At 42.5% G+C, this 14,693-nt stretch overlaps 1 protein-coding gene across 2 annotated transcripts in view; it reads left to right on the forward strand.

Moving 5' to 3' along the window:
- Positions 1 to 1,141: 1,141 nt before the first annotated feature.
- Positions 1,142 to 14,693, forward strand: part of glis3 (GLIS family zinc finger 3) — a 593,089-nt gene continuing 579,537 nt past the window's right edge. For both annotated transcript variants that reach the window (XM_072590462.1, XM_072590470.1), the window contains exons 1-2: positions 1,142 to 1,498; positions 6,337 to 6,834. In XM_072590462.1, the coding sequence (XP_072446563.1) occupies positions 6,441 to 6,834 (394 nt within the window). In that variant the 5' untranslated portion in view covers positions 1,142 to 1,498; positions 6,337 to 6,440. The remainder of the gene's footprint in view (positions 1,499 to 6,336; positions 6,835 to 14,693) is intronic.

A 14,693-nucleotide genomic window follows, 5' to 3' on the forward strand; every position in this document is an offset into this window, starting at 1 on the left:
ATCTGTGGAGAGAAATCAGAGTTAACCTTTTGGTCTGGTAACCCTTCCTCACAACCTGCCTGTAATCTTCAGCTGCCTGAAAGGTTAACTCTGATTTCTCTCCACAGATGCTGCCAGACCTGCTGAGCTTTTCCAACAATTTCTGCTTTTGTTCCTGATTGACAGATCCGCGGTTCTTTCGGTTTCTGTCCAATAGGAAAATACTCACCATAAGATTTCACAGCGTCTTAGCATTTTCTAATCAACCTGTTCAGAGATATTATTGCTGACCTATAAAGAACCCCTCCTGGCTTAGAGTTAGGGACATTACCAAGCGGTAACACTTCACCAGTTTTCGGATTGGGCGCATAAACACGATGGAAATGAAGAATTTCACCTCTCATTGGGCCGGGGTAATCGTTGCTCAATGGGATGTGGTAACCAAGGGTGTGTCATTCCTGGTTAGAGGAAGCAGTTACTGAGCTTCAAAAGAAAAGGTCATTAAACTGGAAGGATCTTGATTCAATATTTTTTGAGGTTTGGAGTAAGCAAAGCAGCATTTATAGAAGAATAGTTAAAATGACATTTCATTATATTGGGCTGGGCGAGCAAATGGCAATACACTTGTGTTATTACAGTTTAACCCTTTCATTGTTCCTTCCTTCAGTTGATCAAGGGTTGTTCAATAGCACGGGCCTGAGTCATTTATCCTGTGCAATATGTTGCCCACTTACAACAGGAAATTAAGTACTGCTATCACGCAATTCAATCAGCCTATATGCACTGTCTTTATTAATTAATCAAGTTTGAACGTTTCTAAGCGCAGTTAAAGGGCAGCAGGATAATTCACTTTTCATTCTAGCGTCGATACGGCTTGTGAGTGTGAGAGAGAATGCGGATATGTGAGCGTCAGTTCAAACGTACTCACAATTTAAAATTTAAAAAAAAGACATTAACTGAACAAATGCAACTTTCCAATGCAGAATGTGACTGTAACACATCATAGCTGTCTGAGGCTCAGCGTGAAGGGTCGGAGATTTGCCGGAGATTGTCTTTTTGTTCTGCCAATGGTTGGTGCAGCTTTCAAATCCTTGGTTGAATGAATTTCCACAAATCGGTCACCAATTACCCACCCCCGCAGTCCAGTTGGGCTGAGCACAGATACACACAACGCTCCAGTCGCAGGCATAGATACAGCCACACGTACAACACAACAATAAACAGCAGTACTCCAACCCGAGTGTACAGCAGTGAGCCCAAAGTCAGAGATACCCCTCCCCCACTCCGCGGAGGGAGAGAGAGAGAGAGAGACACACACAGAGAGAGAAAGAGACAGAGAGAGAGAGAGAGAAAGAACGAAAGAGGAAAAAAGTTGAGATCTGCTGGGAAAACTCGGAGGCTCTGCTCCATCTTTGAACACCGAATAACTTCACCGCGGAATATTCGCTTGGATCCAGGGATACTCTCTGTCATGAGGGTGCTCACGGTGTGTTGTGCAATAATTTATTTTAACCTCCCGGTAAGTGGCTCCTGGTGTGAGGCAGTTGTGAACGTGGGCTGAACCACAGAATCGCCGTGGTCAGTTTGTAGCAGTTAATGTTGGATCATGTAAGGGTGAAGGGTTTCTCTGAACTGTCAGAATAGCTGGGGAACCAGCTGTGTGTGTCTGGGGTCTGGGCTGGATCTGAAATCTGTTTTAAAAAACAGTAGGTTGAACACTTACAAAACAAACACGAGCGATTCTGGCCACTTTAAACTATTGCCTTTACTTATGAGACCCCTTTTGTAAAGTTATACCATCGGCTTGGGGCTAATTTGATCATCAATATTTCACCAATTCTCCGGGAGGAACACAGTCATTCTGGAAGTTTTAGTTACAAAACCTGTCCTGTCCTCAAGTAAGCATTGAGCTGTAGCTGTGTAATTGTGGCAGGTGGAGTTTTTAGCTCATAGCTGATTAAAACGTTACATGTCAAATTGTCTTTACAGAGAACGATGTAGAAATTGTTTTGTTTTGTTCACGAGGGGTTACTCTCCCGTGCGCTGTGAACTGATAAAGCTCGTTGGAGACAACCTGAACCTGACGCAGGAATAAAAATGAAAGTGGAAAAACGTGATGCTGGATCACGCTGTTACATAGTTCTACACCCTGCTCCTTCCCATCTGACAGAACTGTCTCAGTCTGACCTGCCTCCTCATCCAGAAAACAAAAACAGATCTTTAAATCCCAGATTCACAGATGCACCACTTGAATTGTAGAAGGGTGGATGCTGCCTGAACTGCTGTGCTCTTCCAGCACCACTAATCCAGAATCTGGTTTCCAGCATCTGCAGTCATTGTTTTTACCTTGTAGAAGGAGCTAACCCTGTGCGTCGGTATCTTGATAGGAGGAAGTATTTGTTATCCTTGGAATGAAACCTGCACCGAATTAATGTGAGCATTTATGTAAAACACCACTTTCAGATTCACCTCATCAATCTCTCACTCCTTTCCTTTTGGGATAATCGGTGTGTAATGGCGCATGCAGACAATGTAGTTTGTATGTAGATAAGGTTAAAATTTAATGCAATTTATCACATCATATCAAACTACTGACATTTTAAAACAATCTAACCTAAATAACATTTAAAACTGCAAATGGGTCAAAGGACTTTTAAGGTTTTAATTACAAAGACAAGTTTCCTCCTGACCTCTTGACGGTGATGAATGCCCTGTCTCTCCTCCAGTAGGCCAGTGAATGGCTTCTCGCTCTGTTTTGGGCTGTTCACTACCTCCTGAGGGGTTCCTCTCCATCTCACACTGTCAGGTACACCGACTCCCGCCGGTTTACATACCATCCCCACACAGACAGCAGACAGACTGGCTTACCACACCTTCCTCTGAAGCGCTTCAACATTTTCAATACCCAAGAGTTAGTGTCATATTATTTTATTTAAATCTACAATCATTTTATATTAAATAGATATTAGGGTGAGTGTTTCTTTTAGTTGACAGCTCCCCACTCTGTGCAATGATTAGTCAGCTGCTCGCTGTTTGATTAGATAACCTACAGTGGAAACAGGCCCTTCGGCCCAACAAGTCCACACCGGCCCTCTGAAGAGTAACCCACCAAGACCCATTTCCCTCTGACTAATGCACCTAACACTACGGACAATTTAGCATGACCACTTCACCTGACCTGCATATCTTTGGATTGTGGGAGGAAACTGGAGCACCCGGACGGAACCCATGTCGACAGGGGGAGAATGTGCAAACTCCACACAGTCACCCAAGGCTGGAATCGAACCCGGGTCCCTCGTGCTGTGAGGCTGCAGTGTTTGCTGAAGTTTTTTGTTTCAATGGAAACTTCTTCAAATCCGATTTCTCTCACAAATTCTGGTCTTGGACTGCGTCTCTTCCTTCCAACCGACTCACCCCCGCCCCTAAAAAAAATACAGGCTGTTATGAAAGATCGCCTGGCGATAGACACAGTTTGGTTTCTGTGGTTGATCCGCAGCTACCTTCTGATATGGCAGCATCAGCTCCACTTCCGAGTAAATAAAAACACGAGGATTAGAAAAAAAGGTCAACTTGACTGAATTCCTCCCACCCTCCCCCCCTCCCCCCCTTCTCTAATAGCTTCATCTTTTGTTGCAATTCATTCATTTGCCACTCATGTTCTGGGCCTGTCCTGATCAATGTGTTGTGCTCTGTTATTGAGAAGGATTTTCTTCTCTAGTCGAGGCTCCAGCGCAGTCCCTGGCACCACGGGGCGTAGCTTATTTAGCTTCCTTTAAACACATCTAATAAATGTCAGGCAAAAAAAAAACCCCAAAGAACTGCGGTTGCTGGAAATCTGAAACAAAAGCGGAAATTGCTGGAGAAACTCTGCAGGTCTGCCAGCATCTGTGGAGAGAACGCAAGGTTAACATTTCGGGTCCCAGCCTTTCCCCTTTCGAGTTGAGCCCAGTTGATTGGACCTTTGGTTTGTGATGCAGAGTAATACCAACGGCATGGGTTCAATTCTCGCAGTGGCTGAAGTTCCCAGGAAGAGCTCTCCTTCTCAATCTCTTCCCTCAGCTGAGGCATGATGTCCCTCAGGTTAAACTGCCACCAGTCCTCTCTCTAACGGTTTGGAGGAGCTGGTGTTGGACTGGGGTGGGCAAAGTTAAAAATCACACAACATCAGGTTATAGTCCAACAGGTTTATTTGGAAGCGCACTAGCTTTCGGAGCGCTGCTCCTTCATCAGGTGGTTGACGATGAAGGCATCTCCAAATCCTGATGTTGTGGGATTTTTATCTCTCTCTAACGAGTCAGAGATGGCCTATCGCAATTTTCCCTCTTCTCCAGAGCTAGAAGCAGCTAGGAAAAGTTTCGAAGGTGACAAATTAAAAAGTACTGCTGCTCACATGGAGACGTTGCAACATCGATTTATTATATTGTGTTGTAATTTTTAGCCATGGTACAATCCCACTGCAATGCTGAACACAGCATCTTTAATTGCTAAACAACCATGCGCTCAAATAATACAAATCCTCACACCCAATTTAACATAATATCCCTTGGGACCTTGCAGAGTGTTGTACTGTTGCGAAATAAAGACAGTTTCTGAAGGATAACAAAAAGTTTTTTTGGGTAGGGCGTGGGAATAAGAAGATAGGTGACAATTCTAGATATATGAATAGGAAGGGTTTGGAGGGATATGGACCGGGTGCTGGCAGGTGGGACTAGATTGGGTTGAGATATCTGGTCAGCATGGACGGGTTGGACCGAAGGGTCTGTTTCTGTGCTGTACATCTCTATGACTCTACAATTCACAAAAGCAAACTAGAGAGATGGCCCAAAGTCATCCCCACATAATAAACATAATGATCGCCATTATTTTCCCTTTTCTTCGGCCCGGTTATTGAGACTCACTATTTCTACCGTGATCATAACGGGCACTCCAGAAACATGAATGGTACAATTGAACCGCTCATAAACTCAATAGATTGAAAGTAGCAACAGGCACAAGATGAACTCACCGTGTTGTCTGGGGCTCATTGCCCTTAACGCTGCATGTCGAATATCAAACCTGTAGAGTCTCCCACCAAACAGATACTTGGCTCCAAACCCCACCACCACCCCCTCCCCAGCCCATGGGGAAACGATATCCATATTATCACAAGACCAGGGGCTCGATTAACTGAAAAATGTAACAATGAACTGCGGATGGTAGAAATCTGAAACAAAAAAGAATTGCTGGAGAAACTCAGCGGGTCCTGCAGCACCTGTGGAGAGCACTGTTCTGAAGAAGGCTCACTGGACTCGAAATGTAACCTGTTTGTCTTTCTGTACTTGCTGGCAGACCTGCTGAGCTGTCCATCCTCTAGGTCGGTTAGCTCAGTTGGTAGGGTGATTGGTTTGCAATACAGAGTTTATTCAAAAATATACTTTATCCGTTACAAAAAAAATGATGTGGAGGTGCCAGTGTTGGACTGGGATGGACAAGGTCAGAAGTCACAGGACACCAGAGTTTCAAATAAGCCTGATGGACAATAACCCGGTCTCCTGTGACTTCTGACCATAAAAGTAGATGCATGCGTAATCACTGAAGCAATCCGGTTTTGTACAGTAGCATATGAAGAAACAAACAAACATTGTAGCTTGACTCTATCCAATAAACAAACCGAAGGCATGTTTTACTTGTACAAGGTAATATTTGGGGAATGGGGAGGAACCGATAATTGAATGGACCCCCATTTAATTTCGGCAGAAAAAAACATAGGCGGTGGTCTTTGCACACCAGGTGATACCAGCAGGTTCTGTACTGGTCTGGATTACCATGATGAACTCTCCTTCTCAATCTCTCTCCTCACCTGGGGTGTCGCCACCCCCATGTTAACTCACCACCAGTCATCTCTCCATGGTTTGGTAAGACTATGGAAGTGTTTCTGCGTCTCTGCTTGCGGGTCTGCCAGCCGGAACAATGAGTATACGAAGTAAGATTTGACTTTTGCCTTCAATAGTTGCAGTTTAAACTCGGAAGAAAATAGCATAGAACATTGTAATCAACAAAATAACCATGTTTTGCTTTAGATTAATGTCCACAAGGTTAGCATTTCGTTAAAATTCTTGATGCAGTTCAGGTCCTGATACAGTTCCTCATTGAAACTGTTCATGTTAATTCCGAATGAAAAAAAAAACAAATATTGTCATTTAACACCAACCAATGTGATACTTTCAGAATCAAAAAAGTCAAGATGATAGTATCAAAAATATAGCAACAATGGTTGTTTCTCGGGGTACGGTAATATTATTAGATATATTCATCGCTGAGTTAATGCATGTACATTTTAAAATAGTATTTGACAAATATTGTATTTTACGTTCGTAGGAAACTCTCTGACATGATTTGGATCATGTAGTGAATTGTTATTAACTCTTGCTGGATTGACGGATCATTTAAGCAAGTTTGACTGCCGAAGAATCGTCCCAATCATGAATGGAAGACCCTGTAACATAAACCACAGGGCGTCAGGAACTCCCCAGGGCTCAGCCTTGATTAGCGGACAACAGATCCCCCCCATCATCATCCAGACAGAGACACCATGCCCGTCTTCAAACAGCGCAACGCCAAGTCCCGCGACTGGGATGCTGGCGAATAACATGCACCCGAAACTGTTCCTGAACGGCTGTCAGCACCCTACAGTCACACCCCAGAACAGCAGCATGCCCGAAAATGCCATCCATTTACCAGCTTTAAGTCCCAGAAGGCACGTGGTAACAAAACATACTTTTCAAGTACCCCAGCCTCTGGGGCATCCAACCAGCTTATCCTCAAAACCAAAACAGACGGAATTTGGAGGTATATTTTCAAACAGCAGTATAAAAGGTAGGGGTATCATTGATTGGATTGCACTTGACCGTCGTCACTTGAACATCCAAATATGTATTAATTTTTGACTATTCTGGTTTGTGTATCTCAGCCATTATCGATTTTTTTTAAAGGAGTGGATTTGTTTTAAATACAAATAGCTTCTTACTCTGTTGAGTTAACGCTATTTGACTAAATGGACGGTTGTTTGGTAATTAATGAACCTGCCCTTATCCATCGCCTTAAGCATGCCTTTGCATGTTGGTGGTGATGTCAGCATCCAGCCAGCAAGTTTAAGAATGTGCCTGGTTAACTAGTAAGTGACCCTTGCTAATCTATTACTGCTAGCGTTTTTTAACATATTGCTTGGTAATTGTTGCACAGGACTCCTACTGTATTTGTATTGAATTAATAACCAGCTCTTCTGAATGTGATGGTTTTTAATAATAGTGATTTATTATTTTGAGGTATTGAACTGCAAATTGCTACATAATGACTTGCTCTGATTCTATTTTGCTTACAAGTCATTCAATATACATCATAACATATTCACTGCTGGTCACTCTACTTATTGATGTCTGCCATGAGACAAGCCACCAATGAAAAAGTTGAATAAAACTTTCACTTGCATTACTTAAAAAAAGGGAATGGCTATTAAGTACAACTCCCAAATAAGCTTAACAGGGAATCATTGTTTGACACATATAGAATATGTGCTTTTTCGATGTGCTTTTAAATAATCAAAACATAAACAGGAAAAAAAAACATATTGCAAGCAGGGTACTTCAGAGTTCCCCTTACAAAAACAAATGAAGCACAGAGATTACACTGTTATACAAGCAATCCTTGCAGACGTTCAACAATACTTTTCTATTTTGTGTCTAAATGATTGTTTAATGATAACATTGGTTAGTTGCAATATGATTATCCTTCTTCATCCATCTTGCATCCAAGTGTGCCTATCATGAGTGTTTTCAATTTTTATATTCTAACATCCAAATTTCTAAAGAAATCTTTTTAACTTATAACTTTCTTTTTTGTTTGGGTTTACATCAATGAGAAAATGAACAAATGCTACATGAAATCACTTCTTTTGAGCCTTCACAGTTGTTACATTGTATCCATATTTAATTAGTTGAATCTGAATGGGAACTTGAAAAGATAAAAAGATTCACATGGCATAGGATTGAAACGTTGTAAATTTTGTAGATAACAACAGTGCAAATAAATGCAATTGGATCGCAGGAAATGTCTTTTGTATTGGAGCAGATTGTTTTAAATTCCTGCTGTTCTTCACGTTGCTAACATTTGGCATTCTCCAACTTATTTAGGCTATGGCAATGCCGTAGAAATGAATACGTTAATGTCATAATCAGGACAGGCTGTAGTGGGATACTGCTTGTTCTATTGAACAAAAATGATTTGATATTGCTGACGTGTTGGATACTTAATTTAATTTGACCGTTAATTGTATATATCAAGCTGTTATGTTTCCTCTGTAATATCTCGGGATTTTGCGTGCACATTAATGAGATTTCAGAACACCACAACAGTGCTCTAACTATTAATTTCTACTCCCTTCACTCATAAATCCACTCATCGATAACACATGGATTTGACATAAAATAGCATACATAAAATAGATTTAGACAAAGAGTATACAGGAGGAAAGAAAATATTTTTCCCTGGTTTAAAAACAGAAAATTATAAAGATTTGAACAGAGAGAATTACAGCCTTTTTCATTCGCAAGCATGCTTAGATTTTTATATCTCAGCTGTTCTTTATTTTGTGTTTCATTTTACACTCTCAAACAACTTACTTATGTCTGAAATTTTAAAGATAGTGTGATGTTAGTTCTGAACAGCTAATAGATTACAAAAAGGAACACTGAAGAAAATGCAGCTAAAATTGTATTATTCTCTCCAAATATTGGCACTAAAATTTAATTCAAAGAATTTTGAAATTAAAGTTAGTAAAACCTGTGAATTACTTTTGTTTTGAACAGGGAAAATAGTTAAAAATTTATACCCCACGCCAGTAGATGTTCCTGCTAGCATAGGGACATATTTGACAATAGTTTATTATAAAAAGTGAAACAAAAGATAGTTACCAAAGAGGGCACTCAAAGACTATTCCAATTTTGTCAAAATGCATGATAAGAAATAACTGCTGCCTGCTGGGGACTTAATCCTGCCTTTTGTTAAACCAAAAAAACTCTCTATTGGAAACCTGTAGCAAATACATCTCTCAAGGAAACATACCGCCTAATAGGTTATTACATTTGTATTCTTTAACTAGTCACTTAGACAATCTTGAACCCCTTTGATTGTTTAGCATGCATGGCCATAAAGCAGCATGGCATACATACAGGGTACAAGTTATACTTGGGACTATTGTACTGAAATCCTGTGTGCGTCACTCAGTAAAACTTGCCAAGACATTCCATCTGCATGAGGCATGTTCAGTTACTGATACACAAGAATGGTTGCAGGATGGCCAGATGGATGCTATAAATGATCCCCTGCATTTTATAAATGGTAATGCTACAAAATTACATTGCTGGTCAGGGACGGAGAATGGGGAGGGGAGGTGGTTTGGTGGGGGGGGGGGGGGGTGTTGGGGAGTGGTGAAACTCCAGCTAAGCCAAACAGTGAAGGAGATTTTAACTCCTGCTCCCTGGTGAAATAATGCAATGGGGAAGAAAAAATTTGAGCTGTTCAGTTTGCTGCATGTTCCTGTAATGCTGTTGGTTTACCTGAGGCTGGTTTACATGAAGGGCTTCAACCCGAAACGTCAATTTTCCTGCTCCTTGGATGCTGCCTGACCCGCTGTGCTTTTTCAGCAACACATTCTCAATTCTGATCTCCTGCATCTGCAGACCTCACTGTCTCCTAGGCATCCATTGGGCTTGAATAAGTGTTGGAGGGCTAACTCAGCAATTAGCACTCCCGCCCCAGGGATCTGAGTTCGATTCTACCCTCTGGTGACTGTATGGGCAGAGCTTGCAAATTCTCCCTGTATCTGTGTGGTTTTTCACTGTGTGCTCTGGTTTCTTCCCCCAATTTAAAGATGTGCAGGTCAGGTGGATTAACCATGCTAAATTACTTCACGATGTGCAGGTTAAGTGGGTTAGCAATGGGAAATGTAGAGTTACAGAGATGGGGTTGGTCAGGGTGGGATGATCTTCAGAGGACCAGCATGGAGTTGATCGGCCAAATAGCCTGCTTCTACAATGTAAAGATTCTAAGCCTGTTTTATTACGAATTTTTTGGGGCAATTTTAAAGATACTGAGCTGATATTATTAGATTAGATTACTTACAGTGTGGAAACAGGCCCTTTAGCCCAACAAGTCCACACCGACCTGCCGGTGCGCAACCCACCCAGACCCATTCCCCTACATTTAGCCCTTCACCTAACACTACGGGCAATTTAGCGTGGCCAATCCGCCTAACCTGCACATTTTTGGACTGTGGGAGGAAACCAGAGCACCCGGAGGAAACCCACGCAGACACGGGGAGAATGTGCAAACTCCACACAGAGAGTCGCCTGAGGCGGGAATTGAACCCCAATCTCTGGCGCTGTGAGGCAGCAGTACTAACCACTGTGCCACTATGCCGCCCATTTTTTCTAAAACAAAATTTTAGATTACTTACAGTGTCGAACAGGCCCTTCAGCCCAACACGTCCACACTGACACACAACCCACCCAGACCCATTCCCTACATTTACCCCTGCACCTAACACTACGGGCAATTTAGCATGGCCAATTCACCTAACCTGCACATTTTTGGACTGTGGGAGGAGACCGGAGCACCCAGAGGCAACCCACGCAGACACAGGAAGAACGTGCAAACGCCACACAGTCAGTCGCCTGAGGTGGGAATTGAACCCGGGTCTCTGGCGCTGTGAGGCAGCAGTGCTAACCACTGTGCCATTGTGATAGATAATGTGAAACAAAACCATTGATTTCAGAGTTACCACAAAGTAATGCACTTAAAAACCAGATTACAAACTTCAGTCCTGAATATTGAGCTAATTTAGTGTTGACGCATGTCAAAAACCATAGGCTGGATTTTATGGGGTTCTACAATCTGCTCCTCTTTGATAAAAAAAAAGAAAATTGACCAGGACGCTATCTACAATAATGCTGGCTACACCATTTTTATGCTTGACAGGTGGCTAATTGGCTCAGGGTGGGTCTACTACCGCTATCTGTGTGGAAGTCCCACCTCAGAGAACATACAACTTCAAACATAGAACATTACAAAGCAGTAAAGGCCCTTCGGCCCTCAATGTTGCGCTTACCTGTGGAACCAATCTGAAGCCTATCTATCCTACGCTATTCCATTTTCATCCATATGTTTATCCAATGACCATTTAAACCCCCTTAACATTAGCAAATTGCCAATCTGAAACACCAAAAGCTCTGTAGTCCCAGCAGCATCAGATTTGAATGCTATAATTAGAGCCAAAGGAAAAGAACTTCTAGAGCCTGGATTGAAGGCAGGTTCAAGGTAGTGGTGAGGCCTGACTGGCAGGTGTAGCAATGTGGTGAAGCAGATCTGGGACTAGATATGAGAGGCTAAAAGCAGGGTTAAAGCAGGATATGATCTGCTGAGAGGGAGGGGTTGAGGGAAATGCCTCCAATAGTCACAGATGATCCCAAGAGTGTTTGTTCCCAACTGGTCCAGAAAAAGCTGGTAGGCTACTGGATTGGCATAGGATCTCCCATGGTGTGAGGAAGTAGCAGTGAGAAAGTGAACATTGATTTGCTACTTAAGGATGTCGGTGTGCCCAATAGTGGATGAGCTACCCGGCTCCTACAGTAACCCCTGTGAAATGGGAAATGGGTTGGGTGTGGGGCAGGAAGACAGTAGACAGACAGACAGCACATGCATATTCTGAGCCTTAATGTCCCCCTGCTCGGCCCCACCTTCAACATACACTTGCAGAGGAGTGTAAAAATTCAGCCCCAAACTGTATTCATATTTATTGAAAATTAGATCTACTTTCAATTTAAAAAAAACTGTAGGTGCCATCACAAACACAGATTGTCAGATAATCCCTGAATTCTTCTCTTCCACAGTGTTAACTTTTTGTGTTTTGTATTTTGATTTCTAAGTAATTGAATTTTAGGGTTTAATTCTTGTGCATTTCTGATGTGTGATTAATTGCTTGTTATGCACTATGTCTCACCAACACCACCCACAAAACATTTTGTCCTTAAAAAGATTTGGTGTATTAATTCGGATTCTTAGCTATCACAACAGAAACAGTCTTTCACAGTCCTTTTCAATGTTAACACTCTCTTTTGACATATGCCGCTCAATGACAGATCTGCTAACATCAGAGTTATTGTACTTCCCAACCCAACTCAATTGAATTCATATCTTACTCTTTTGAAAGTTTTGAAAGTGATCACTGTAATTGATTCAGTCATATCCTTTTAGAAAAGGGAACAAGCTGCCGCTACCTCACTTAGCGAGTGTCCAAGTCCCATCCTCAGAGAAATTATCCTTGTGAAGTTTGCACATTCTCCCCATGTATCCAGCTGTTCCAGTTTCCTCTCACACTCCAAAGATGTGCAGGCTATGTGTTTTGGTCATGTAAAATTGCCTAGAGTGTGGTTAGGTGTACAGGGATGGGCAGGCTAGGTGGGTTAGCCATGGGAAATACAGTTTTACAGGGACAGGGTAGAGTGGTGGGTCTGGCTAGCATGTTCTTCAGAGGGTCAGTGTGGACTTGATGGGCAGAGTGCCCAGCTTTCTCACTGTAGGGATTCCATGATTCTATGAGCCCTATATCTTACAATATGATTGACTCATAATGCTCGAAAGTAAGGTTGTGCGCTGCTTAATTATGATACAATTGCTTCAAAGATTCACCACCAACTTCTCAGGTCAACTAAAGTGATGACTGTCATCAGACCCTGTGTGACCCTGAAAGCTATCCTGAGAACTAATTAAGAAACCTTTATTTTTACCCATTCTATACCACCTGAAATATAAAATTGACTGACAAATACAAACCCTGCCTTTCATTTACCTCTAACCATTGGATTTGTTGTTGGTGTGTTCACCAAGCTGGTAGGTTTGTTGGCAGACATTTTGTTCCCTTCCTAGGTGACATCATTGGTGCTGTGTTGCCTCCTATGAAGTGCTCGTGGAATGTTCCGCTTTGAATTGATGTGGTTCTGTTTGAGCTGTTTCGGGTTAGTGCCCATTCCAGTTTTTCCATTGCAGCAGTTTGTATATTGGGTCCAGGTGTTTATTGATGGAGCCTGAGGGTGAGTACCGTGTTTCCAGGAATTCCCTTGCTCCTCCTTGTTTGGCTGGTCCTAGTATCGTTGTGTTGTCCCAGTCAAACTCATGGTTCTTGTTGTCCGTGTGTATGGATACCAGGGAGAGTTGGTCATGTTGCTTGGTTGCTGATTGATGTTCATGGATACAGGTCACTAGCTGTCTGCCTGTTTGTCTTACATGGGGCTTAGAAATGGAGAACACGCACCAGAAGATCAATAGAATTTTCACAGGGATCAAATTTATGAGAGAGAAGGAGAACATCAACAACTGACTCCCATTTCTAGATGTAATGGTTTCAAGGTCACTGAGTGATGAATGCACAACAAAAGTGTACAGAAAGACCACAAATACTGATCAGATCCTAAACTACTACAACAATCACCTGAACACCCACAAGAGGAGCTGTATTAGGACCCTGTTCAAGAGAGCAGCAACATACTGCAGCACCCCGGAAGAGAGGAAGGACACTGATACAAAGTCTTCGCTAAAAACGGATACCCTGCACAGCTTTGTCTACAGATGCCTGAAGGGCAAGCAACACCAGGACATTCTCCAACACATGGCTACTCTCCCATACATTTAAAAGATTTTGGAACTAACAACTACTCGGGATCTTGACAGCACATAAATGGACAGCCACACTCAACAGTGGCTCACCAGAATAAAGACCCCAATACGCACTATGTGCAGGGTGAATGTAATTTAGAAAATCCCATGCAGTGACTGTAGGACAAACAGGCAGACAGCTAGCGACCTGTATCCATACACACCAACTAGCAACCAAGCAACATGACCAACTCTCCCTGGTATCCATACACACGGACAACAAGAACCATGAGTTTGACTGGGGCAACACAACGATACTAGGACCAGCCAAACAAGGAGGAGCAAGGGAATTCCTGGAAACACGGTACTCACCCTCAGGCTCCATCAATAAATACCTGGACCCAATATATAAACTGCTGCAATGAAAAACTGGAATGGGCACTAACACGAAACAGCTCAAACAGAACCACATCAATTCAAAGTGGAACATTCCAGGAGCACGTCACAGGAGGCAACACAGCATTGATGATGTCGCCTAGAAAGGGAACAAAATGTCTGCCAACAAACCTACCAGCTCAGTGAATACACCAACAACAAATTTCACCAGCTCCCAAGCTACAGATCTTCACAAGGACTTTAAACTCTCACCAGCTCTGCCATGCAGCATCCTTCTTGTATTCATTCGTGGGATATGGCATCATTAACAAGGCCAGTATTTATTGTTGTCCCTAGTTGCTCTTGGTTTTGAGCTGCATTCTTGAACTGCTGCAGTCCATTTGGTGTAGGTAGACCCACAATGCTGTTGCAAAGGAGTTTCAGGATCTTGACTCAACGGCAGTGATGGAACAGTGATATAGTTCCAAGTCAGGGTGATGAGTGGCTTCGAGGGGAACTTGCAAGTTGTGGTGTTCCAATGTATGCTGTCCTAGATAGTAGTCGTGGTAGATTTGGAAGATGCTATCTAAGGAGCCTTGGTGAATTATTTTATCATTCCATTATTTCACAGGGGGCCTCAAGAATATTCTTGG

The sequence above is a fragment of the Chiloscyllium punctatum genome, chromosome 2, assembly GCF_047496795.1.
Source record: "Chiloscyllium punctatum isolate Juve2018m chromosome 2, sChiPun1.3, whole genome shotgun sequence".
NCBI classification, from domain to species: Eukaryota; Metazoa; Chordata; class Chondrichthyes; order Orectolobiformes; family Hemiscylliidae; genus Chiloscyllium; species Chiloscyllium punctatum.